The sequence below is a fragment of the Corvus kubaryi genome, unplaced genomic scaffold, assembly GCF_017639235.1.
Source record: "Corvus kubaryi isolate FWS band 111438036 unplaced genomic scaffold, C.kubaryi_AGA036_p1.0 37385, whole genome shotgun sequence".
NCBI lineage: Eukaryota > Metazoa > Chordata > Aves > Passeriformes > Corvidae > Corvus > Corvus kubaryi.
Window position 1 is genome coordinate 25,717,209 of NW_024581127.1, and position 26,415 is coordinate 25,743,623.

The following is a 26,415-nucleotide window of genomic DNA, read 5'->3' on the forward strand; positions in this document are numbered from 1 at the left end:
ATTCCCCCTCACCAGTGGACTGGGGGTGGGAAAGATCTTGGGAGGGGACATAGTCAGGACTCAGGATAGCTGACCCAAACTGACCTAAGGGCATGGGCTCCTGTCTCCACGGCTCCACAGGTTCTGCCAGGAGTGTGCCCCAGCACAGGCTTCCCACAGGCTCTCAGCCTCCTTTGAGCATGCACCTGTTCCAGCATAGGCTGCAGGTGGATCTGTTCCTCCGTGGACCTCCATGAGCTGCAGGGGCACAGCTGCATCAGCTGCATGGAAATGTCTGCTGTGGCACCTGGAGCACCTCCTGCCCCTCCTTCCTCACTGACCAGGGTGTCTGCAGGGCTGTTTCCCTCCCATATTCTCACTCCTCTCTCTGCCTGCTATTGCTGTCACACAGCAACTTTTTCCCCTTCTTAAATTTTCTATCCCAGAGGCATTACCACCATCACTGTTGGGCTCGGCTGTGGCCAGTGGTGGGTCTGTCCTGGAGCCAGCTGGCATTGGCTCTGTTGGACATGGGGGAAGCTTCTCGCAGCTTCTCAGAGAAGCCACCCCTGTAGCCCCCAGCTACCTAAACCTGGCCTCATAAACCCAGGGCAGTGACAAATGGAAACCTTTAGACAAAAATGCAATCATTGCAGCAGCAAGCAAATAAACGGAGCTATTGTATGGCAGCTCCAAGAGGGAGCAGTATCTCCCCCCTCTGCCTTCAATGCTGAGAAAGCTGAAAGTCTTCAGTCACCTGGGGAACTGTGGGAGATGGTGCTGGTGTTGTGCTTGATATATTCTGGCTGTAGCACGAGCAGTGTTGACAGCAGCAATTTTCCTCCTCTGGCCTAAGGAACTGTGGTCCAGCACTGAGGTGGATGCACAAAAATGCAGTTACCAGTGCTTCCTGGCCAGGTAACAGCGAGGTGCAGGGAAATGTCATCAGTTACTATTTAATGGTAATTTCCATCGTTAGCAGTGCACCCATCAGTAAAACACAGCTATAAGCAATTTTATTTACTTGCTTTTTAATTCTCTCTTGCTTCTATTACACACAGATGAAACCTGCATGATCTTGAGATGTCTGATGAAGGCCACCATTGATATCCAATGCTCTGGAAGCAGAAAGTCTTTAAGAAGCAAAATACAGAAGTTTTTCAGCAGTTCTTTATTTATAATGTAGGCTTAAGCAATCATTACAATGTAGAAGGGAGACACACTTACAGCAATTATTTATACCAGTTTAGAACAAAAAACTGCACAGGGAGAGATCAACTCTCAGTACAAACTAGCAACTAAACCACAATAATTTACCATTAGAAACATTTTTTTTTCAGCTGTGACACTGCTTTTACAATATGCAAAAACACAAACAATAGAACTATCCAAAGTGTTTTGTCACATTCTTTCTACATTGAATTTGGCAACATTTTATATTAAATTTTACTGATTATACTAACGTTTAAGAACTAAACAAGTGAAAAGCTGTACTTGGGTACAGTTACATCCATTTATTTCAAAGGTTTAAATAACACTTTTAACTATTGAGATTATCTCCTAGCGGTTTTTGTTTATGCAAAAACCATCTCAAAGCCTCATTTGCACAATGCATCAGCTACTGTATCAAGATTGGTGGGCTACACCACAGGCACTACTGTTTATTATATTCCGTAATAAGGAGCTTGTTTTTCAAAGAAAGGTTTAATATTTTCTAAGGATCATGCTTTTTTTTTTCTTTTTGCTTTTAAGCCATAACAAAAAAAAAAGTTTAGCAAGCACAGCAGTGTAAAATGTCATATAGAACACAGTGACTACACAGTTACTAGAAGTTTCACATCCAATGCAGTTATGTATTAAAGGATAAGAGGTCATGTAGGCAAGTCTGGAGCCAACAGAAATCTGCAGTGTGTGGTAGAAACCAGCCCCTTATGTGTGTTATTTGGTGCATTTTTACACAATCCTGGATCCACAAGTCTGGTGTCCCTCCACATGTGGGTCTGCAGTAGGTGGGCAGACAGCATCCTTCTGGACTGTGTGATTGGAACACGTGTCATGCCAAGGGGTCTGCACATTCCTGTCAGCTTTAGGAGACGGGTATTGCAGCAACAATTTACTTTAAGGAAAAAATCCAACTCTTAATGATTCTATCAATAGCGTGCCAAAAAACATTACTTAAAAGTACAAAAAAAGATTACAGTGATCAGACTCCCGGTATTATCAAAAAACCAGTATCTCCCCCCACCCCCCACCCACCCCTCACCCCTTTCTTTTCGGTATTTAAGAAAAGCCAATCAACTGCCATTTAAAAGAAGTTAAGAAAAACAAGCCCCTGTATTGGAAAGAAACATTCGCAGTTTATTGGATCACAAGCTGGTTTCATCGGTCAAATATTTAAGTGTTTTCTCAAAATAGTTGGGCTTTCTAAGGTGCCCAGCCTGCTGGGCACAGTCAGAAAAAGGCATTTTGATAACATCTAAGAACTCCCTGCTTGCATTTTAAGAACGTTTTCACATTTGTAACTGCCTTAAGCCTGTTGTCCTTGTTTGCATTCAGCGGAAGGATGAGCGGAACAAAACGTGAAGGTGGAAGAACCAAGCCTACACAGTTAAGGCTGCATGCATGTGACTGAGAGTTGGTGCTGTGCAGTCAAAAAAGAAATGTGGAAAAACCCAGTTTTTAAAACACCCTACAGAAACAAAACACTGCAATCCAATATGGCTTATTCTGATATCCTACTAGGCTACTTTTGTGCAACAGCATCTGCTATTTTGATGGCATCTCCCTCCCCCCACTACCCCCAATAACTCTACTGACTGCAGGTTTCTTCCTTGCATTATATATTGCTTTATTGTCAATTTTTATTCCTGCTTTTCAAACTTTTTTTTAATACTTAAATGAGGATCTGTTCCATATCGCTTGACTTAAACTGTAGTAAGTCCCATTGTTCTATTTTTTAATCTCACTATTACAAGGCGCACTACAAAAGCTTGCAAAAAGCCAAATTTTCATTAAATCCCTTTGCTGAAGTTAACTACTCGACATTTTTTTTTCTCCTATGATTTAAAACTTTACAAAGAGAGTTATAAAAAAGGTAAATGGGATTTGGCACCTTCAGAAAAAATTAAAAGTGTAACTTAGATCAAAAAAATGCAGAAACAAAATCATAGATATTTACAAATTAAAACACCACTGAAGATTATGTCTTACTATGCTCTTTCATTTGTTTTCTCTTTCGGAGTACTTTCAGACTGTCTGTTACCGAGTATCTTAAAAAAATCATTGATTAAAGATTGGAATGGATAGAGACAGATTAGTTTTCTCACAGTTCCTTCTCGGTGTTCAGCAGTCTGGCAGCTCCTCTGCTCCTAGGAAATACGAGGTGCTGAGCGATCATTCGTGGTCGTCTTCTTCAGCTTGACCCCGCGCCGGATGGCGTTGAGCATATCCTCCCCCTGTGGGACATCGCTGGGGCTCAGCTCACCGGGCTCCAGCTCCGTCTGCCCCGCGGGTGCCAGGCTGCCGACCCCATCCCGCTCGCTCTCCTCCCCCTCGCTCTCGAGGACCGCCTGCCTCTGCTCCTTGGCAGCACCCAGTTTCTGGCCTGGCGCTGGAGGGTTGACAGACGCTTGCCCGCTCCATGAGGGCACGCTGGTGACACCTTGCCCACCATCTCCTGCTGCTGGAGATTCCGGATTTTGCTCGGGACACTCTTCTGTGCCAGCAAGGGCACCAGGCAGCCCCCCTGGTATGTCAGGGACAGTTGGTGTTTTGACAGGAATCACCGGTGTCTTGATGGGAATCGGGCCTCCGCCGATGGTCCCGCGCCGGACGGAAGGCTTGGTCGAAGGGGTCCGTCGGATGGTGGCGACGCCCGGGGTGACGATGACTGGTCCCAGTGTGGTTGGCAGACCTGCAGTGGAAGCAGGACGCTTGGTTTGAAACATTCTGCGATAGGACTGGCTAATGTCACTGTTTCTTGGGATGGTGGAAGATTTGTCAAACTCCTGTTGTTCTGCCTCCTGGTCACCACTCACAGAGAAATAATCATAGTCTGAAACTGATGCCAAAAGACAGAGTTAGGATCAAGTTGGAGCAGACAGCTGAGTCACATCGGTAAGTCTGAAGTATGTACAGATAACCTAAAATCCTGGGAGTCCATAAGAATTAAGGGAGTTTCCACCTTCAGAAGGAAGAAAGTCTGAGGTTCTGTGACCAAGATTTGAGGACTGCATGGTTGAAGGCATCACAGCAGACCAATCCTACAGCTGCAGGGGGCCCATGGCTCTTGTGAAAGAGAATGAGCTCAGTATTTGTCATCAATGTGAAGATACCAAAACTGGCATCCTACAAGCCATATGCCATGACTTGTAGATAGGAATACTTGAAAAATGTACTTTAGATTAGGTAAGTGGGTTCAGGGGACCATGTACCAGTGATTTCAGCAGCAAATCTGCTTATTTTGTAAACAAAGTAAAACCCAGCTGTCAGCTCTGAAAACTCAGCCTCAGCTTTAGTAATTGCACTGGGTTCCTTCCTCTCCACCTAAGTGCTGAGCCAAGCTTGGCCCACCACAAGCCCTGCTGCCTCCTGTGACTGCAGAACACAACCACCCCAGCTGAGCAAACAAGGCTTGAACTGCAAATACCAAACTTGGTCCCTCCCAGCTTGCTGCTGGTTCTGAAACAGGGTACAAAACCCAACACCTCATTGCAGCTTCCCAGATATGCCCAAGTTGAAGTCTCCAATGGATTCTTTTTCCAATTACAAAGTTTCTGCTTAGGCAGGAAATAAAAGATCACCAAGGGAAACCAAGAGCAGACTGAGAGTGCTGATGGAACACAGCAAAGCTTGTGAGTGTGTATTTGCTGAGACAATAGCTCAGAAAGGACCCAAGAAGTACTGGATGCAATACCAGTGTCATTTACAATTCCAGGATGATGCCTTGAGAGCCTAAGGCATCAGGACCCTCTTTAAAATGGTGGCATCCTTAAGGTGAAACTCATTGGAGTGATGCACACAAAAATCCAATTGTTCAGTACACTACACAGCAATGCAGATTTCTATGTAGTTAAAAAATCCAGGCTGCATTCCAAGCTGGAAAAAGCTTCCCAACAGCAATGCCAGTCTTCCTCCCCAGCTGACTACAAAGCCAGCAAGCAATAGCTGCTCCTTGGCACCATGGTGTGAATGTGGCCAGGGTGGGAATGTTCTAAAAAGGAACATCTCCTGGATGCATACCTTGAGATGGAATCGTGTCCTCTGAACAGCACGGAGTTGTTGTCTGGGTGCTGTAGCCACTGGAGCACTGCAAGGAATCCCGACTGCTCCTCTGGGTGTCCAACTGCAGCCCTCGGGACAGAGCGAGCGCCAGCTCCTCGCAGGCCTCCATCTCCTCACCCTGCTGCTTACACACAGGAAAGAGACTTGTTACACCTGCAAGGGTCAGTCACCTTCACCCACTTTTAGCTATCTCCCCTCCCCAGCAGAGCTTGTCACCATCATAATCCAACAGGATTGTGCCCGACCATTTACTTGGGCTTAACAGATGCTTCTTTGGAGTCCATTGCTCTATAAAAGTCAATACCCAATGGTGCATTCCCTCCTGCCCACACGATTCCCACTGACCACAGCACCACCACACCAGTACCACTTCCCAGATAAACACAACATAAAGTGCATCAGAAGTACTGGCAGGAGACAGCATGGCCATCTCCTTTACACCAAACTGCGTGTTTGAAATGAGAGCTTCACCCGTGTGGCAGCTGACACCGTCATGCTCCGAGGCCTCTGGGTGTCCTCAGGGGGCGCGGGGGGTCCGCTCTGAGCTGCTCCATTGAGATCTGGCTCACGCTTTTCTTTGCGACGTTGCAATGTGTTCACCATGGGCTGATCGTACGGGCCTGGCTTGGCCCAGTCCTAAGGAAATGAGCTTGTTAGGGACAGCTTTCATCAGGAACTGTGCTTTAATTACAGGCAAAACTATGCAAAAGGGCAATTTTAATGCAACAGATCGTGTATCAAACTGGATATGCCTTTCTGAATAAGGCGAGAAATAAATTAATTTTGAAGATATTAAAAATCTGCACTTATTAAACCTATTTCCTTTATTAAAAGGAATCTACATTTCCCATTCTACCCAAGCATTCTTATATGAAGGTATTTAACATTTTGATACTATAGGTTATCTAAATGAAATTCCATGGTGTTAAAGCCTATATTTTCAGAATTTCAAGCACAAAAATCACTGTCACACAGCAGAAGATATGCATAAATGTCCAATCAGTGATGTAACTGTTCCAGATGTACACAGGTTCTAGTATTATGTGCTGTTACAGATGTCCTCAGTTCTGAAAAATTAGGCTTGAACAGATTTTTCATACACATTAGTGGAGCAAGTTACTCTGAGTAATCTCTCAGTTTACTTACTAATTGAAGTCTAGTTTATAATGATAATCTGTACTGCACAAAGACTAACCTCACTCTGAATTACTGGTGCTAAATTTGAAACAGAAATTCCTCAGGCCCTGAGGGCTGTATTCACTAGGGGCTCTATTAAGCAAAATCCTGAGGGTGTCTAGAACCCACACACTGCACACAAAGAGCTGGACTGATCTGTGACCTGTGCTGGGATGCAGAACCAGTGCTAAGCAGCAGCTCCCCCAGTGCCAGCTGCTTCAGGGGCAATCCCAGTCCTAAAACAGTTTTCCTTCACTGAGACAAAGGCTGCTTTAAAAATGAAAGAAAAAATTTGTACATGAGAATGGGCCCCACACCCTCCCAGCTGCCTGCTGGGCAGCCTCCCATAGCCTTCTGATAGACAATTAATGACGGGCTAAAACCACACTGGGCTCTTGATGTGTCTCAGTCCAAGGAACGAGAAGTGCAAGGCAGTTGAACTGACATACCCCCTTGTACGGACAGGTATTTTGGTTTTTTTAACACATATGAAACTCTGCTTTGCCTTGACAACTGTGTCTCTGCTCTAAGTGTTTTGCTGTGAAATATATTGGGAAAGTGCTTCTAACAGAGACACAACAAATGACTCTGAAGCCCCAGGACCACTGTGGCCACCCTGTGTGTACCGCAACAGTCTCCAGCTGCTGGAGAGAGAGATTAGGGGGATCTGTAACAAGGTATCTCAATTTAGACATATATACATGGGTCCCGTGGTGCATAAGCAGTATTATATAACCATCCACAGGCACTTAAAATCTGCACAGCTACGGCTGACTGCACATCAGCCTTGCTGAAGATGCAAAGCAACAGACAAGAAGACCTTTTCCCTTGCTCTAGGGCAGAGTCTCCCAGGGGAACGTCCTGGCAGGGATGAACTTTGAGGCTCTAGTAGAGCAGACGTGTTCTGATGCCAAGTAAGATCCCTGCAGATCCAGCTGGAGCAACTGGAAGATGTTACTGCACTCTTTTTTGGTGGTCTCCCCAAGAGAGCAAAACGAGCTGGGTGAGCACTTCTAGTCTGTGGCAGTAAATCATCAGTCACCACTTGGGTTCACCTGGTGCTGAGCACCTTCTTAAACCACTCCAGCTGGATCTAGGAGATTGTGCCTGCCTATAGCCATGGGCCCAGCCACAGGGAGAAGGTTGGGGCGTCCAATGTATGGTCCTACTAAGACAACTGGATGCCCCTCCCTGCTCAAGTGAGTGCTTTGATAGTGCTAAATAAGCTCTTTTCCCCCTGAACAGAGCACAGAGTGCTTTCACCAATGTTCCCAATCTAAACTATTCCTTCCTACCTAGGTGTTGTCAGCTTTGATATCTTTTAATTGGTGCCGGAACACACAAGGTCATTCAGAAATACCCACAACCGGATTTTAGGTCTGATTTTCACCATGCAGTGCCCATTCAGAGTGATACCAAACAGAGCAAATCAACCAGTAATTACATGGACTGAAAGGGAGCAACAACTGCCGTGTGCATGCTGTTGGTATGAGGAGGTGAGGACTGCCACAACAAAAGGAACACAAACCTTCCAGCTAGGGATCTTAGATGATGGTAACATGCCTGGCCCAATGGTGTAATAATGAACGTAGTCTGGAAGGAGGGCTGAGGGAGCCCGAGTCCACGCGCGGGAGACAGGCGGGAAATGAGGGAAAGGACCTGCACCAACTGAAGCTACGGATGGGTCACTTGATAAACTACAGTGATAAAACCCATTAGACAACTGGAAATGAAACAAATAAAAACAAAAACAGAGAAATTAATATAAACAGAATGAATACGAAAATACACTGTGACTGATGTTCTAGGGAGAAAATCTCTATCTTAAAACAAAAGAAAGGAAGCTCTTCAATTCACTGCGAATAAAAACCAGAAAATTGATACAACGTTTGGTTCAGAAGTGAGATTGCCTGAAAATTGTTATCTATAACAAATTTCAGGCATCAATCAGGTCATTGTCTCCAGGCTGAGCAGCTTTGCCTTCTGTCCATGAAAGCAGCACACTGTGAAAAAGCCTTTGTAATTTAGGTACCCTGCAGACTGCTGAAATAAAACCAGAACTTTTCCAATCCTGAAGGCATTTGCATTAGTGGTATTTAGTCTGTGTAGCTGGACAGAGGGGAAAAGCATACAGCCTTCAAACATGACGTGTTCTGGCTGTGTGATGATATGGAAGAAAAAAACAACTAAAACCAACAGCAAGGATTTATCAGATGAGAAAGGAGACTGCTATCACTTCCTCCCCCAATTCAGTGTATCCCATGTAATTTGTTCCAACCATGTGTATTTTGCTTTCCTTTTTGGCCAAAAAACAACCTCCCATTACTCAGTGTAATGTGTGCTACCTAAGGGGAGAGAGGGGAGAAGCCACAAACAGCACAACCTGGGGAAGGTGCTTTTTGTCAGGCAAACAGCTGGGTCTGGGCAGCATTCCACAATCTCTCTGAGTAGAAAAAGTGGAGAATGAGCTTTTCTTAGAAAATTACTTCTGTAAAATGCCCAATTTGTAGCTTCTCCTAGTAGCTAGTTTAAAGGCAATTGTGGTTTTTATTCAAACAGATTAATTTCTAAGGGAGTGTGCAACAGTTCCTATTCTCATCTTCACCAAGAGGAATCCTGACTGCAACCCATGCACAGAGTTTTTTTTTGTCCAAATGTTGCAGAGTTTGGATAATGAGCTAATAGGTTTGTACGTCTTGGAGATGAAGTTTTTCACCTTATCTGTGGAGGCCCAAGCCCCCATGGTGGAGCCTGAGCTGACTGAGGTGGGGGAACTGCACTCGCTCACTGACTGGCAGGTTTCAGAGGCTTCTGAAGAGGCAGAGCTGGACGAATTCTGCAGCATAAAACAGCACCGCAACGCAGGGAAAGGTATACACAAGCCACCAGAAAAGAAAAAAAAATCACAAACAAAAAGACAAAAAGCACATACACAGAGACACACAGGAGAGAGGGAAGGATGAGAAAAGCAAAGGGTTAGGATTTTAAAAATCAATTAGAAACTGCTCAAAACTATTGCTAATGTTCAGGAAATCTACGAAAAAAAATAAGCCATTTGTTTAATGCGAGAACTTGCCACACTACTTAGGAATGAGGGAATTGAGGCAGTGATCTCAACTCCTCATTACAATTTCAGTGTCTCAATTCTGCTGCTGTCTCAGAGCGAGAAGCTGGGGGAGCTTAGGGCACCTGTGGTCCAAACATGCAATGTACTGAGACAACTGATTTATACAGAAAAGCAGATCATCAGTACTTCAAAGACACAAACTTTAGATTTAAAACATGGAGTAGCAAATGTCACTTATATTCACAAGTTCTCATATATTCTGATCTGCCAAGTGCTTGTGAAAAGCTCGCCTGAGTTCAAGTATTATGGAACAGAGAAAGAAGGGATACTTACCAAAACTGGAGGTTTCCAAAGTGCATGACCTGTATGCATGTGCCTCTGCAGGTAGGATGCATACACCAAAAGCACTCTGACTAAAACCCTCCTACACAGCAGCCAGCAGGAAGGCACATGCACTCTGCTGAGTGCAGAAGTGGTGACATGTGCTTGCCACCTGCTTTCTCCTAGCAGCAGAGACAGAAAATACCAGGGGCTTCGATGAAGAGTGAAGGAAAATGCAGGACATAAAATGTCCACTGAACACATCAAACATTTTGCTCCTATCTAGGAACTTCTCCAGTTTTCAGTGCACACCTTTATGTACCTTTGCTGCTGCCAGACCTCTACAACAGCATCTAATCCAACTACGCAAAGGCCAAGTGGAATAACCATATGGACCATTTTACCAACTACAATGCTCTTCCACATCTCCCCCCTTGGAAGTGGCATCCTACTCTGTAGGGATGTGCATCCAGGTCTCATCGAGACCTTGGAAATGGTCAAGAATACTGGCCAAGTTGTCAGGGCAGTACTGAGCTCTGTTCACTGTCAGAAATTCAATAGTAGCAAGACCAATTCACCGTTTAGTACCCAAGGACCTGTGAAACAAGTCTATCCAAGGTGTTTTATGACAGCAGAGAGAATGTGCTCTTTTATCAAGTTTGTGTAGCAAAGACAGAGATTTCAAGGAATAACATGTTGAAAAGGAAGGGAAATCTCACCTGAAATAAAATTTCACGAGTTAACCTTAGGTAAAATCTGGGGTGAGTTTGCAATGGAAGGACAGCTGGATATGAGGCAGTGCAGAGAAGCAAATACTCCTAACACCCACAAATTGTCTCACTGCTCACCAGGAGCTACATATGGGTAATGTACAGCCAAGCTGCCTGAGTAAAAGGAGATGTAGGTCTCGCAGGATAGAACACTATCACCATAAGGATTTTGGTGAAGAGTACTGGGGCAGCTGAGAAGTCAACATGGTATCAGCATCTTGAGCTTACTGATAAACTGATTTAAGTGAAATTTTGCAAAGGCTGTTAAAATTTTTTAAAGCATGTAGAGTGACAGAGTATTTTATATAAATAACACTGATCCCACCCTATGCTGACATGAGATCAGATCTGCAGGTGACCTGTCAAACATGTTTAGGGTACAAGTATGTCACCTAACAAGGCTTATATTCAAAGTGCAGTAAGAGTTGAGGTAAAGGTAAGAACAGAGGGAACAGCAACAAATGACACATGGCTGTTAAGGAGAGCACTGAAAGTGGGGTACCTGATGAGGCAGTGGCTTGATATCTAGAGGAACTTGTCACATTCTTGATTTATCCAAGTCCTTTTACAGGAGAAAAGCCTCTAAAAATAACAATACTGACAAAGATGAGCTGCAGAGGACTGCCATCAGACATAAGCAAGGTGCACTAAATGGAGATGAGACTATTGCCTCTGTCCCTAGAGAAAAATTCATTATAGAAAACTAGCTTTTACACTAAATTCCAGAGCTCTGCCTGACATTCCAGGTACCTCAGCAAAAGAAGCCTCATGAGAATACTCACACTAGTGTTATGGTCTGGCCAGGAAAAAACCAAGAGAGAAAAATGTAATTACAGAAAATGCTGTCTGAAACCTCCTACTTACGGCTCAAATGACCCTCCTGGGTCTGCATACTCTGCACATGGCAGGACGGACAGTTAAGGGTCTGAGTTCCAAGCATGGCATCTCCCATGCTACCTTGTTTTCTACAGATGCCCCAAGGGCGACAACTAAGAACTTGGGAGTTTGCATCTAATACACTATTTGTGTCTACAAGACAGAAATTTCACAAGATTGTGTCAAGTAATGGTAGAAATAGCTCACAGATGGGGTTTATTACCAAGACGCATGTAGCAAATAGATAAAAAAGGTCAAAAATGCAGATTCTAAAGATGCAAAGAATTGTTCCATTTACTTGGTGTACGGGGAAAAAAACACTGGAATTGATGAACTTATTTTTGCAATAAAGTGACTCCTCCAAAGCAAAAGAAGATGACAAAAAGGACTCTCCCATTAATTCAGTGTGTCCATTTTCAGCAAGAAAAGCTAGAAAAAGGCGGAACCAAGATGTCATGGGGAAAACGTCCTGAAAGGTGAAGGAAATGCAAGAGGTCATGGTACAGAAACAAGCTCTCCTTGTCTTCAGACACTTGCAAAGCACAGAGAAAGGGAACCTCTGGTCTTGCTACAAAAGGATTCCAACAGCGAGAAAACAATGGAGAGGGAGGCAGAAGAAACTGAACTCCTGAAGGAAAAGCATAAGGAAAACATGACTGGCAGCAGGTCAAAGGATGCTTGGATCAGACTGGAGAGGCAGTCCTGAATGGCTGGACCCAGGTGTGGGAAGCACAGACCACCCATCACTTCTTAGCATAAAGTACATGAGGGAGTGAAAACAGAAACTGCACAGCTACTGCTTGGACAAAGAATCCTTAGACTCTGCAGTGCTTGTTCTAGATGCACATTCCCTGGCACAACCTCTCCTGGGACCACACACACAGAGCAGAGCAATTTCTGCTCTACAGAGTAATTTCTACAAATTCTGCAATTTCCCCACCCCATGGTGAGAGAAATTTGACAAGCAGATGTTTTCAACTTGTTTTAGTAGATTCCTTTTTAAAAATTTTGTTTGAATAGTTTTTAAAATCAGTTCTTCCACTTTAGCCATTTTTTTCCCACAGCTGAAATAATGGCAGTCCTGCTCTGTTCTAAAACCATCTCTTCTGCGAAAAGCTTAAAGTTAACACTATAAAGCTAAAACTGTGCTTTGCAGTGACAAGCAGTGCCCCAAATGTACATTTGTACAAGTGCAGCTTGGTCTGGTCTCTCAGATGAGCCATGGCTTGTTCTTGGATAGTGGCCTGCTACTTGGTGTGGTATGCATGAGTTCCAGCAGGGATATAAAAAAAAGATTTTTTGGGCTACTGGACTGTACAATTACATTTTCCATCTGCTGTCCAACTAACCTATAAAAGGACCATGGTTATCTTGGATTACTTGCATCTTTTGTTTGCTATGTTTTCCATTCAAACATAGCACTGCTTTCTTAACCCTCTCCCTTTCTCAAATAGGAGAAAGAGCTTCCTGGACAAGGGTTTCCAGGGAGACCAAATCCTAATGATGAGCATGGTCCAGTGTCCCTCTAGAGTCACTGGAAGATGGTCTCAGCTACTTTTCAAAAAGCTCTGGGTAGTAACTCAAGGTCACCTCCTCAAATTGTCTCATTTCCAGGAATCTGTCTCTACTGACCCTTCTTTCTAGTCAGGGACAAACTGTGCGGAAACAACTTGGAATTTTAGGAGAAACTAATATCTGGTGATAACTTACAGATGCATTTCAGTTTGGAGTTGATTTTGGTTTTTGTTTTGTTTGTTTGCTTTTGGTGGGGTTTTTTTTTATTTGTTTGTTTTTGGGGGTGGTTTTTTTAAGGTCTGATCTGGAAGCATTTCTTAATTTAAATGGAAAACAGAATAGCTGTAACAATTTATTTCCCCTATTCTAACTTGCAGCTATTTCAAGCAATGGAATCTCCTCAAAAGCAAAATTTTTCCAGCTTTATAACCTGTACATGCAGAAGCAACTTCACACTCAGTTTCCCCCTACTTCACTGTTTAGTGAAAGTGCTTTCCAGAGCATTCTAACAATACTTGTCTCTCTGCTGTCTGACAGCACATCAACTTTTTTATCTTCACCTGCTTCTTTGTCTCCCTTTGGTTTCATCTCCATGAAGTCACAAGCAGCCTATAAAATCCAACTGTTCACTTCAAATCCAGCGGATCCTACTACTATCATCCCCAGAATCAAACATCACTATACTACTATCACATCATTTGATCACAGATACTCCCAGGCCTCAGTTTGTCTACTACACAGGGCATGAGTGGGTTTAGCAGCACCAGTCACATCCAGCATCCATCCAAAAGCCACTCTGTGCTCCCAGCAGGTCTGTCAGAAGGGCTTTGCATGAGGTCACTGCATGCCAAGGGCAATGTTGGCCATGGCTGACCTTACATCTGGCACTTAAAGAAACTGCTCCACTCCTGAAAGAGACCTGTGATGCTTTTCCAGCTGTTCAGCTAAGCCCAAATGTCCCTCTTTAATTATGATTAAAGCCTTTTACAGTGACCTTCCCACAGGTACAGCCACATGCTACAGGATAACACTTTTATTCCCAGCAATGCTGCAGAAAGGTGATCCTCACACACCAGTGAAAGGGCAGAGTCTGTTTTTATAACTGCTTTTTTTCCTATCTTCTATGCAAAGTGTGATAATTGTAAAGACTTACTACTCTTACTAACAACTACAGGCTGGAAAGCAGTCTTCATTTTGTCAGAGATCTCTCCTCTGGTATAGTCTGTATCTTGTTTCAATCGCCAGTTACTCTTTGTTTGAGATTCCCACCAACTCCCCACCCCCCCATACGTGATTTTGAGGAAATTCAGTTTAATTTTCAGTAACGCTTGCTTAAAATGTAGGTGAGCTTATATATGTAATAGCTTCACATAGCTCATATACTCACATTCCTATAATATGGGAATTTTACATAGCCCCCTTCTACTTTTTTTTTCTAGAATTCATTATTAAACAAAAAGGGCTTTGTTGATCCAGCATATGCCACAGCATGTAGCTAGGAAACATCATCAAAGTGTCCACCTGCACAAGATATACAGCTTTTAATTTCCTTTGTTGGTTCCAGAGCTTGCTTTTCTGCCTCCTCAGTGTCACTACTAAAAACAACAACATCAGTGTTTGAGACAGAGCAGCAGCCTCCTCCCCACCCAGCACCGATGCTCCAAGCACAGCCCCACAGGGAGATCTGTCAGTTGGTTAGAGACACACAACACGGGGTAACGCTGCCTACTGAACAGCTGCTGGTCAGCTCACAGTCACAGTTATCTGTCAGCACAACACACACAATTTACTTAGTGCTGAACACAGAAAGCAAGACACTTAAGCAAAGATGAAGCAGCCAGGCAATGATCTGTTACCTTTTCCTCTGCGTAAAGGTAAACAGAACCAGAGACATACAGAGCACATACCCATTTGTTATACCAACACACTACACTTGTCACACTGCTGCAGCCTTCCACAGCTCATGAATAGCTCAAGTGATGCTTGGATCAGTTTGCAACCTTATGGACAGCTTCTAAAATGAAGTGAAAGCATATGAACTTAGCTGGTGTAAATCAGCATGACTCCCATCAACTTTCAGGATGTTCTGCCACCTGATACCAGCCTAAGTTCTCTCCTCTGCTTAACAGGGGAATTTGCAAAGAGAGGTGTTGGTTTTTTTCATGCTAAGAGCAATTGCAAAGTTACATCCTTGTCTGCAAACACAGCATCATCATGTGGATTACTGCCCTTTTATGCAGTGAATATTATGAAAACCAAAGATGATGCTAGCACGTGTAACTGATGTATCTATCTTAAAAGTCAACTTCCTTACCTTGTTACTATTCCAGTTTACTTTAGTATTGCTCATTTACTTTTTTGCATTTCACTTAGGTTAGCCATAGCCAATCTAAACAAAACATTCATTTTATTAGTGTGCACAAAGTTCTTCAGGATGTAATCTATAAAAAAAAGCTGATGTGTTCAGACTGGGGACAGAAAAGGTACCATTTGAAAAGAAAGCATTTCTATTAAAATGAGTAAAGTAAATATATTTAAAAACCATTGAACTTCCCTTGAGAATGTGTTCCAAGCCTAAATGAACCAGTGTTGTTTTGGATGATACCTTAAAAATTTCTCTAAGGGTACTACTTATTAAATGTTCTGCAGAAGGCAAGGATCTGTGTGCTATCAAAGGTGGTCTAGGGTAGTTTACACGGGCAGGTGACACTTGATAACCACTAACACTTGCTGACTATGAGGATTAACACTCCCCAACCATGCCTACAGAACTACCTACTCTCTAACATGTGAAAAGGAGTGCAACTACATTTTAAAAGACAATCTTCTCCAGTGACCTCAGGGTGTATTAAAGTGAGTAACACCCAGGACATTAGGTTCACTTCAGTTTGCAGCTAAGATTTTCAAAGGGATTTATAATGTGAGAAGGCAATTCAGCCTTGTTTAAAAATATTACAGTCGCTGTGTGATTTCTTAAAAAAAAAAAAAAAAAGCAGCAAAGAGAATTCAGGTGCTGGAAGATACAGGCCATGGAGCATTGCAAACCTCTGCCTGCAGATGGCCAGCGAGTTTTTAGAGGAACGATGTAAGGAACAAATAGAGTGGCAATTTCCTTCTGCAGACCCAAAAATGCTCAGGAGAAGTTTTGCTTATATTTGTAGTGAAATCCTCTTAGTTTGACTGGCTTCAGGATGTTATCATATATTACTATACAAATACTCCTTTCTTGTGAGTTCCAAAAAGAATTAAGAACACCTCTCATTTTCATGCAGAAACCTTATTTCTGCAAGGTGCTTAACTGAGAGTCCAAAATGCAAGTCTATCCATAGAAATGGGTGTCATAAAAAATGGCAAAACCAATTCCATATGATAATGCTGGTAGCATTTAGAGTATCCCAGATCCTCTGCAGGGGAGGAATGAAGTAAGTCTCTCTGACGCCAAAGCCACCAGTATCAGTACTATGGCTGTCAAAAGGCTGTTCTGACATCAATATGTCCCCATTAAACAGCAAAGAGCCACCAGATATTAACCACTTGCAACCTGTGCAGCATATTAAGTGGTAATCTCAGTGGGTAAAGTGAATATTATTCCCTCCTACAAGGTGGGACTTCTTGCCCTTTGTTGCCTGTATTTATCTAAAGTTAGGCATCGAGGCTCCCTCCAGGGCCAGAGAGAAAACTAAATCATCCAAGAGTGACTCATCCCTTTCTTCAGTGCTAACTGCAAAAGCAGCATAAATCACTCCTGCTAGAGGCCCAGCTTTTGGATAAATGAAATGCACTGAGACAAACCTTACCCTCAATGTTTAAACTGACTCCAAGGTACCCCAAAACCACATCAGATCCTGTTTCTGAAAGGTGAGCCAAGTTACAGAGTCCAGCTCACACTCAGGTTTTTGTTCTCATGCTTGCACGTACCTGGTTAGGTGCTTCTGGTGGCATGGGGGATGGCGATTTGGACTGGAAAGCATCCTGGGACATGAATCCAGAATCATGGGAGGACACACTGGACAGCCTCATGGGTGCCTGCTGAGGCAGATTGGAGCTGCGATAGCGATAGTGTGAACTAGGTGAGTGCGAGTGCGAGCCACTGGACCGGGAATCACTACTGTTAACGCTGTTCAGACTGCTGTGAGAGACAAAAGGAACAGAGAAAGGAAAGGGGAGAGGAAAAGACACAAGGGAGGGGTGGGGAGAGACCCATATACAGTACAATTAACATTCCACATGTCTCTAGCAACAGGCAGCATAAACCAGAAAAGAAAAATGTTGACAAATTAAAAAAATATATATATATGCACATATATATCAGTAAAGAACCATAAGCAGCTGCAGTATCCCTGGCGACCAGAGAGAAAATGGCATTTTATCTTCAGTGTCACTCAAATGATCAAATCTTAATTACTTAGACTTCAAACTCAGGCTAGGGATGAAGGAATCACTACATGCCCTCCCTACGATTCGCACAGCACTTGCTCAAAAACCGTCTGCTGATGGTTCTCTCCTGTTCCTGACTTACATTTGGCCCAGATATCCAATGTGATTTCTAGCAGGAGGACCAAAGACACTGGAGTGCATCTAAAAGTCTGCCTCTAGACATGCTGCTGGAGACAGCCAGCAGGACAAAGTGTGAGACTTCTGAAAGTATCACCAACCCCCCACACTTCAGAGTACCTGGGACTCATTTTGCTCACTTGAAGGCTTCCTACCAGATAAAAACATGTGACAGCACACAGAATGAAGCCAAGCTGCTGGGTATGGAGCTTTAGTTAATTGGACAACCATAGAATTAAACCCCCAAATTAATAACCATGAAAAAAAACCAATGTGATTTTTCAAAGAAAGAGATTGATTTTTAATCCTCAGAATCCATTCATGACAGTAAGGACATGCCAGCCACACTGTGGGAGCTTTTGGAATCTCCTGCCGGGGTGGCTGAGCAGGACTAGCAGGATGCACCAACCTGAAGGCAGCTTCCTGCTCCATTGGCAGGAGCCTGGCCTGAGGGATGGCTCTGAAGGATACATGGGTAAGGCCTGCACCTCCTGTACACAAATGGCACATACAAAGGAGATGCACAAGGAAGCGTGGAGCAGAGGAAGAGGAGCTCTGCTGTATTTTACCCACACACACCAGTCTGTGCCATACAGGTTTTTACCATACGAAAAGATTAAATTGCTTAGGAAGACATGATGAATTTTTGAGGTATTTTTTGCCATTTTCTTTTACAGCTTCAGGATATTGCATCTTTAAGCCTGTGCTCATTGCTCTAAATATGCACATTTTCACATATATATATATATACAAAAGTTCTGACTTTTTTTATATATATCTGCATGCAGAGACAAGTAGGTACATGGAAGTTGTGTTCACTTGCTCTGACATGCTGTAGGTAACTTTGCTCATACACAGGGAACCTGTAGTACATTATTCATAAAGCAAACTGAAAGGTAATCATTTGAGAGCAGCTAGAGACGTGTTGAGCAGAATACACAACAGGGCATCTTCCTTTTCAGTAAAAGGAAAGAGTAAATGTAGACACCAGGATATGGGGGCAACATGCTAATAAACTGTTTTTATGAGAGAAAACAGTTTTTACAGAGAAAGCACAGACAGAATCCAGTGTTTCAACATATTTCAGGACAGCATTAGACAGCATTAAACAGTCAAAAAAACTTGTATCAAAAAAGCATTTCCATCTACCAGACTGATAGGGCAATTGCCAAGGATGTTTTCCCTTTCTAACAGTTTAACTTACTGACTAGTAACAGCTACTTAGAATAATCTAAAAAGCCATCACATGAAAAACAGAAAAGGAAATTATGAATGAACAATCTCAGAGTTTAGATCAGTACAGTCTGCTCGTTGACCCAAAATGGATTCAAGAGAACTGAATCAAAAGCATCTTCGAGCTGTTTTGAGTTCAAAAGTTGTTCAGTCATGCCCATCCTTTTTAATATTCCCAGCACACACTTAAATGAATAAAGACCATGAGGGACTGTTTCAGTAAGACTTGTTATTTAAGATTTAAGAATGTATACAAATCCGTATCACAGTCTGAACCTGCCTCCCTTTGCCCCCAAACAGGTTAAAAATCAGGTATTACCAATTGACTTACCTGCAAACACTAGATTTTCTGGACATGGTAGTACTGGGAGAGGATGGAGGAGTCTGGTAAGACCAGCTGTAATCAGAACCTTTCAAATCTAAAATTACCTGATGAAAGATAATCAATAGCATCAAGGATGTGGAAATATTTTCCCTCTATTAATAGAAAGCATCTGTTTGTCATACAACATTCATCCTTGCTACAAACGATCAGTGCCAATTGACTCAATCTCAGTTCTCTCCCAAAATTACGCTGTATCACACTGGAGAGTCGGTTTCATCCTTGGCCCTCCTGGTACTACGATAATTCAATACTAAGGCTGCCACCACAGAAGGAAAGTTCAGGTTTGAATGGAAAAAAATCTTTAAAAAGTAAATTGGAGATTTATTTTTTGCATTAAGGAAGTTTTTCTGGTTTTTGTCTGTTTTGTTTGTTTTGACTTAAAAAATTATTACAGCCTTTGAGTTGAAGTACTGTAACATTTTAAACAATTAATTGAAGATCTAGTATTCAACCACAACACTTTGCACTTCTAGGTCAATGACAAGGTGATTAAAGTATGACAAAAAAGCTGAGTTCACACAGCAGGGTTGGAGAAAAATGTCCTATTTGGATTCATTTAATGACACACATTTTCCTATCCATTTTAAGGACAGCATGGAAAAATGCTCATATGTCAGACTCCATCAAGCTACACAACCCCACCAATTTTGTGACTACAAAAAGACAGGGATGCTCAAACGTAGGACAAGGAGATGACACTCATTTCTCATACACTCTCCGCAGAAATCAGGCATCCTCATACCCTTCAGAGTGTTACTGCTACCACTTCATTCTGGTCTCACCAAGTATTTCAGGGGCACTCAGCCCCTAAACACGAATTTTCAAAACAAAATGGTTTTTTAAAAATTGCTCATGTTAAAAATGACCTTGCTGCAGTAAAGCTTCTACAAAACATCACATTAAGCCACTAAACACTAGTAGTCAATATTCCTCACAACACAAAAGGAAAAGTGGTGCAAGCCACAAATAAAATGTTTGCCAGGTAACAAGAGCTAACCTGTTCACTCGAGGATGGCAATTTGTGTGGATCCATGGTGAGACTTTTCAGGTCATCTGATATGGTTTGTAAATGGGTTATTTCTCCTAACATTGATATTTCTTCTTCCTGAAAAGAAAAAATGAGCAAGGCTAACCAGAGCCTTGGTTTTAAAAATCAGACCTGTAACACAATGTATGACCTTTTTCATTTTGCTGATGACTGGGGAGATGCCCAGTGGAGCTGCTTTTTCTTTGCATATTAAGTAATTACAAAAGGTTGAAATATTAATTTAGGATTCTGTAACTACTTTAAGATTGCTATAAATTCTGAGGCCCAGAAATTTTTTCTCTTATTAACAAGATAAGTAAGTCTCAGCCTTCTTTTTGTGACATCTTCAGAAAAAGTGTCAGTTTTGCTGCACTTGACAAATACGTAACTCTTCTATGTATACTCACTAACGTGCCCTAACAATTTTAAGCTTGAGTGTAAACAGGGGTTAAATTCATAGTTTTTGATAAAGTTAAAGGAATTATACAGGTACAGAGCATTAATACAGAGATTGATTATGGCTCAAATTATATCGACAGCTAACTCAGATGATGATTTCTGCACTGTAAACTACCACAGTAATTCCTTAGTTACCATTTCTTCCAGGTCCTCTGAGTCTGGAATCCATCTCCTCCTGCTCAGCCATGACTTTCCTACTTCTCTAACTATGGTTTTCTGTTGAGACTGATGCTCTTTGTAAACAAGCACTGGGAACATTTTCCCAGTACACTGGTGACCCTTCAGAAATGCACCTCACTTGTGCAGAGCCACGAATAATTCCTTGTCAGGCTTCAGACAACCTGAGATGATGAAAATTTACTCAAACCTTTCCAACGAGCTGAAAAACTGTCATGTAGAAGGAAAGGAGCTATCAGAAAACTGCATGGAAGCAGCCTGCAATTTGTCAGGTAATGTCATTATATACACAGGGGAGGTCTTGAAACATTTATCAGTCCTAGCACTGGAGTAGGAGTAAGAAGGATTTATATTAAAATGTGATGTTAGAAGAAAAACAGTGGAAAAAACTGCATTTGCAATGTCTCAGGCTGGAATGCATAGAGAACACAAACTGACTTCAGTCTTTGTGCCCATTGTTTACCCGTCAGTCACCTTGAAGGTATTCAGCGTTTCCCATTGCTGAATTACTCCGAGTGCCTACACGAAAGGTCCCAACTCTCACCACTTGCTAGACAGAGACACAGGCTAAATTTTGGCTCTAGAAACTCATTCCTAAGACACAATGAGATGCTCTCTTCAGAGGCTTTTGGCCACTTATCTAATCTGTGAATTGTACTGACTGAAAACGAAGAGCTCTTACGATCACAGGGCGCAGCATTGAGATGAAAGCACAGAATCGACCACGCTCCTCGATCAGAGCCTTTCTGACAGCTTGCTTCTCGGTTTCTTCAAGCAGCAGGTACTTATCATTGACATCTTGTAAAGCACTATCCAGCTGGGGCTGAATGTCACCCCGTCCTGTATGCAGGAAACAATCAAGAGTACATTTTGTCAAAACTGTGCCTCTCCACAGAAGATGACATTATTTTCAGCCAGCACTGCTGCTGGATTGTGCTTTTGCAATTCAAATCTTAACCAGCATTTTCCCTTAATTCAAATTAGTAAGGATTCCCCCCCCAATTAAATCAAGCATTTCAAAGCATTTATTACTTCTCCTTTTACACAGAATAGAAATCCAGCTCAATTCAAAAGGTTTCAACAAGCCAAAGACAGCATTTTAAGTAAGGACTTTCTCAAAGCATTAGCTGTAGAAACTCTTCACATCCTCCTTGCTGAAAACCAACATCTTACTAACTGGGAGAGTATTAATCACTCACCCAGATGTGTTCCTCTTCCTTCTTGCATTTGTGATTAACAAGGTCCTAATGAGAATTTTGTGGAGCCACTAAATGAATGAATCAATCTCCTATACAAGATGCTATTAAGGACATGTTACTGATCATTGGACCACTGAGTCCAGTACTCTGCACAAACCAACTGCTGAAACAGTTTTCTTCATTCCAGAGTCCAACTAAACCAAACCTCTCAACACAGGTTATTAATATATATATATATAAATGTCCAATATATGTCAATGGAAATAATAAAATTTCAGTGTTTTGAAATTAAAAAGCTTCACTGTGCTAATTACAGTCAACTCATAATACCAAAACTTTCTGTGACAGCTAAGTAACCTTATTCTGCATTGACTGCTTACACTGCATCATGCCAAAAAAATATTCCTCTAGGAATGAAGAGCTGCTGCTTAGACATACTAAAACCAATAATATTGCAGTTGCAAGATGTTTTCATGCAGCTTACGCCCCTAAATATTTTAAAGGACCTCAGTTGTATAAATTTGTTGCAAATCTCCCAGAAATCCCATCACATGCAATTTAACTACCAGGAAGATAACACTGAAAAAATGGTGGGTGAGTTACAAGCAGCTACCCAAAATCAATCTTTTTGGACAATAACCTTTCTGCATGGAGAATTTAAAGCTATGAGCAAGAGGAAGAAAAATGTCTCTTGATGTGTGTAGTACACAATGCAGATGACTCAATGTCAGGGTTACAAAGGAAAAACCTTTGCCTTACTATCACATGTATTTCCTTAATACTCCAGAGCAAGGCAAAGCCATCACCTCCCCTGCACAGCCAAGAGCCGCAGGAAAAGAGAGCAGTGATGGAAGCAAAGAGAATCACGCTGGCTTAGTGGCATTACAGGCTGGATATATCCAAATCTCCTCTGTACAGAGTTAGACACAGTCGAGATAAAACTGCACTGACACCCACATGCAGAGCTCTACACTGGATTCTGGAAGAATCACATGCAGTGCAACATGGACACGGCCACCGCCAAGGCCACTGGTACCAAACTTCCAGCAGTGTCTGATCCTGCAGATCAGTCTGGCTGCTCTAATGTGGTCATAAAACTGTTTGGAAGTAAATAACTTTAAGAATAACAGACTCTGAAGGTCCAGTCATCTGCCTCCTCCATCAAAATTAGCATCTACCAGAAACAAGTTATAGGAGAGCCTTGGGTATCTCCCTTGAGGTCTTGTGCCTTTTTGTCTGCCACCCTCAGGAGACAAACTGGGCCTTCCTGCTTCAAGGCCATTCTGTACATTTCAGGCCCTCCCCACACTCTGCCATATCAGATGCAGTGGTTAAACATTTTATACTTCTCTGGAGTTCTTCTTTCAAATACTTTATGAGATAGAAACTTGCATCATTGCTCAGGCCCTTTTTGAGTGCTGCCTGGAACTACAATGGGTAAAATAATCTCCTGTTGTTCAAGCCTAGATACTGGCTCACTACCATGGATGTACCAAATGCAAACTATATTAGCTGCAAACTAAATCACATACTCATTAGTTCAGCACTGGAGAACTGCTATAAACATTCAGCTGCTCCACCATACGATCATGCACATAATGCAATAAATCCTTGTTAAATGCATTTGCCTATGCAGTGAGAGAACACACACTTTAAAAGCAACTGGACTCCATTGACAAAGTGGGTTCAATTACAGTGAGTTTTGGTACTTTATGTAGACCTCAGAACACCACATCTTGGACCAGAGAAACAAGAGCAGCCAAAACCTGGGGCAAGAATAAAACACATTTGCACCTGTGTAATCCACTCAATTCAACAAAGTTATGAGGATAAGGTTCAGGCTGCTATTTTAACCCTTTGGCCAAAGCAAGTGTAAAACTGCACCACTCTCCAGCATCCTCTGTACCTCTACAAAATTCCCATTTTACTTCTTCCAGTGAGTCAGTACAGTAACAGACATACCACCTCCTCACCAGTATTTTCACAGACCCGTTTTTATACTCAGGGGCATTGGGGTAGTCTGTGAAAACACAGAAGCTGTCTTGGGTATAATTCAGAGCAGGAAACAAGCTCAGGTGAATCATTTAGATGAGGCTCTGAAGTCAGATGTTTACAGATGAATACAGCTCTCTCCTGGTGACTTCTCATAACTCATCTTTTAGGAGGAGGAAAGCTTTATCAACATCCTTTGAAAGCTCCACAATGCAGACATCAATCTAGCAAATTGTTTGAAAGTAGGCATAGCTCTTCCCACTCCCTGAATCACCAGCTGCACTCACCTCAGGAATTTGAGGGATGAGAACTCTCTGTCAGTTTCTTTTGCTAAGCAGAGCAGAGCATAACCCCCCTCGACAGCACTGCTACACCCAGAGAACACCAAAGGTGTGAAGGCCAACTGCTGACCACCTTTCCACCTCAGCCACCTTGGGTCTCCACTGATTTGAATCTGCTACTTATCTCAGAAGGGAATATTGACCACGGGAGAGCAATGCAGTTCTTTTCCCCTTGAACCATAAGGAGAAGGTTAATTGGCCAAGGCAGTATTTCCGATTGCAGCATTTTTGCTGTGCTCGTAAGGCACATTTTCATAAGGAACATCAGCAAGTGATTATTTCCTCCAGCCCACATTCTCTGGCCTTTAGGTTATATATTCCAAAACACTTCCAAACCAACACAACTACTACAATGATATAAGATAGTTCCAGAACAATCTTATCATGGAGCAGCTGTAAAAGTGCACCTGGAAGGACACTCCTACTCCAGCTGCAGGCAGGTTTGAGTGACCCACCACAGCAATCAGCAACAGCTGACTGATGTCAAAAGCATCCATTGTAGTCACAGGTCGCTGGTCTGCAATCAGCCAGACATGAACAGGATGTAGGGATGGTTCTGCAGAGCATGTCTGGCTGCACCCAGAACAAGTCAACAATCTGAACACTGAAGAGGAATTCAAATCCAGCCTTTCTCAAAGTGGAGCTCTGGTGATGCAGAAAGGAGCAGAAATGCAAGATCAGAAGTTGTGGACTGAATTCTCCAACAGCACCATGCTCCAACAGCCTGGTGACCTGCTGCTGGATACAGGCAAGTGAGAGCTGATCATGTGCAGGGAGCTGAACTGCTTCCCATCAAAAATAACATGAATCTGCTGCTACTTCAAGGACAGGCTTATTAATATGTTACCCTCAGAGCAGGTGCTTTACATCATTACCATGACATGCAAGGGCTTTAAAGGACCAACATGCAATAGAATTTGCATTTTAATTTTACAGTGTTTTGCGTGAATCCTGGCTGAAAGCCTCATGCAATTCCTTAAATAACTATTGTTCAAACAGAACTTTAGTAAAGGAAAAATATTAGGGGAAAAAGGAAAAGGCAAATCTAATTTTCAACCCTATTTCATGCCTGTATTTTAAAAGACAATGTAAACTAGCAAAACTCTCAGCAACACCAAAGTAGAATAATTTTTAAATTCTCTCTGTGCAAGTCAGACTGGTGAAGCTATTGTTGTTATTGACAATGCAGTGCAGCAAATATTGGTGAAATTACTATTTTCCATGTTCTCACATAAAGACTTTTTTAAGCATCTGCACAGAACTTGAATATTCAATATTGGACACTTGACAGTGGCAGAATTTACACTGTATGAGACAATGCTGAGTACACCTCTACTTGTACAAACCAAAGCAGGCTCCGAGTCAGTCATTCCCAAACCACCTTCTTTACAAGAGCACACCTGCTTCAGCTGCCAGGATGAACAACTCCTTTAAGTTCTGCATAGTAAAGCTAACAAATTAACTGATATGGATTTGTGCTGAGAACGGAAGAATTCTGCCACCATTTATGGAAAGGTGAAAAACCTCATAACCGGGATTTAACTTCTGACTCCTTCAGAAACCAAATCTGAGCCTTTCTGTTGGCTACTGGAGATCTGAGTCAGCTGCTCATGTTCGAAAGTACAAAGTTTTGCCTTAACAGAAAAGCTACAAGTTGTCAAATGACATTTCTTGACTGAATTACAAACCAGGAAAACTACAATATGTGGTTTCAAAAACTGGGGACAAGCGGCAGGGCTCAACAAGGCCCAGCTCCAGGAGCCCAGCGGAGGTGCCTCGTTTGAGAGCTTCCCGATTTAATCAATCCAGGCTTCTCCCAAAGGCAACACCTACATCACTACACTTACAAGTGCAGGTATGAGTACTTTGCTCAGATTCAGAAACACCATGCTTCATTCACAACGAGATCTCAAGGCAGCCACTTTAAACTTGCAAAACAGCTGAAACAGCACCCCAATTTAAACACATTTGAGACGTGATGAGGCAACAGGAGATAACTGTGATGCTGAATTCCAACCCTTTCCCCAGCATGAAGTAAATATAGTGTTTTCTTATCTATCA

General features: G+C 42.5%; 1 protein-coding gene across 21 annotated transcripts in view; it reads right to left on the reverse strand.

Moving 5' to 3' along the window:
• Positions 1–1,127: 1,127 nt before the first annotated feature.
• Positions 1,128–26,415, reverse strand: part of MTSS1 (MTSS I-BAR domain containing 1) — a 126,465-nt gene continuing 101,177 nt past the window's right edge. For 6 of the 21 annotated variants that reach the window (XM_042036563.1, XM_042036562.1, XM_042036561.1 and 3 more), the window contains 9 exons: positions 21,505–21,662; positions 20,157–20,264; positions 19,106–19,203; positions 16,906–17,116; positions 9,155–9,274; positions 7,967–8,161; positions 5,734–5,898; positions 5,221–5,383; positions 1,128–4,039 (listed from right to left, as the gene is read on the reverse strand). In XM_042036563.1, coding sequence (XP_041892497.1) covers positions 3,348–4,039; positions 5,221–5,383; positions 5,734–5,898; positions 7,967–8,161; positions 9,155–9,274; positions 16,906–17,116; positions 19,106–19,203; positions 20,157–20,264; positions 21,505–21,662 — 1,910 coding nt within the window. In that variant the 3' untranslated portion in view covers positions 1,128–3,347. The remainder of the gene's footprint in view (positions 4,040–5,220; positions 5,384–5,733; positions 5,899–7,966; positions 8,162–9,154; positions 9,275–16,905; positions 17,117–19,105; positions 19,204–20,156; positions 20,265–21,504; positions 21,663–26,415) is intronic. The other 15 variants (XM_042036575.1, XM_042036572.1, XM_042036568.1 and 12 more) reach the window with 11 other exon arrangements.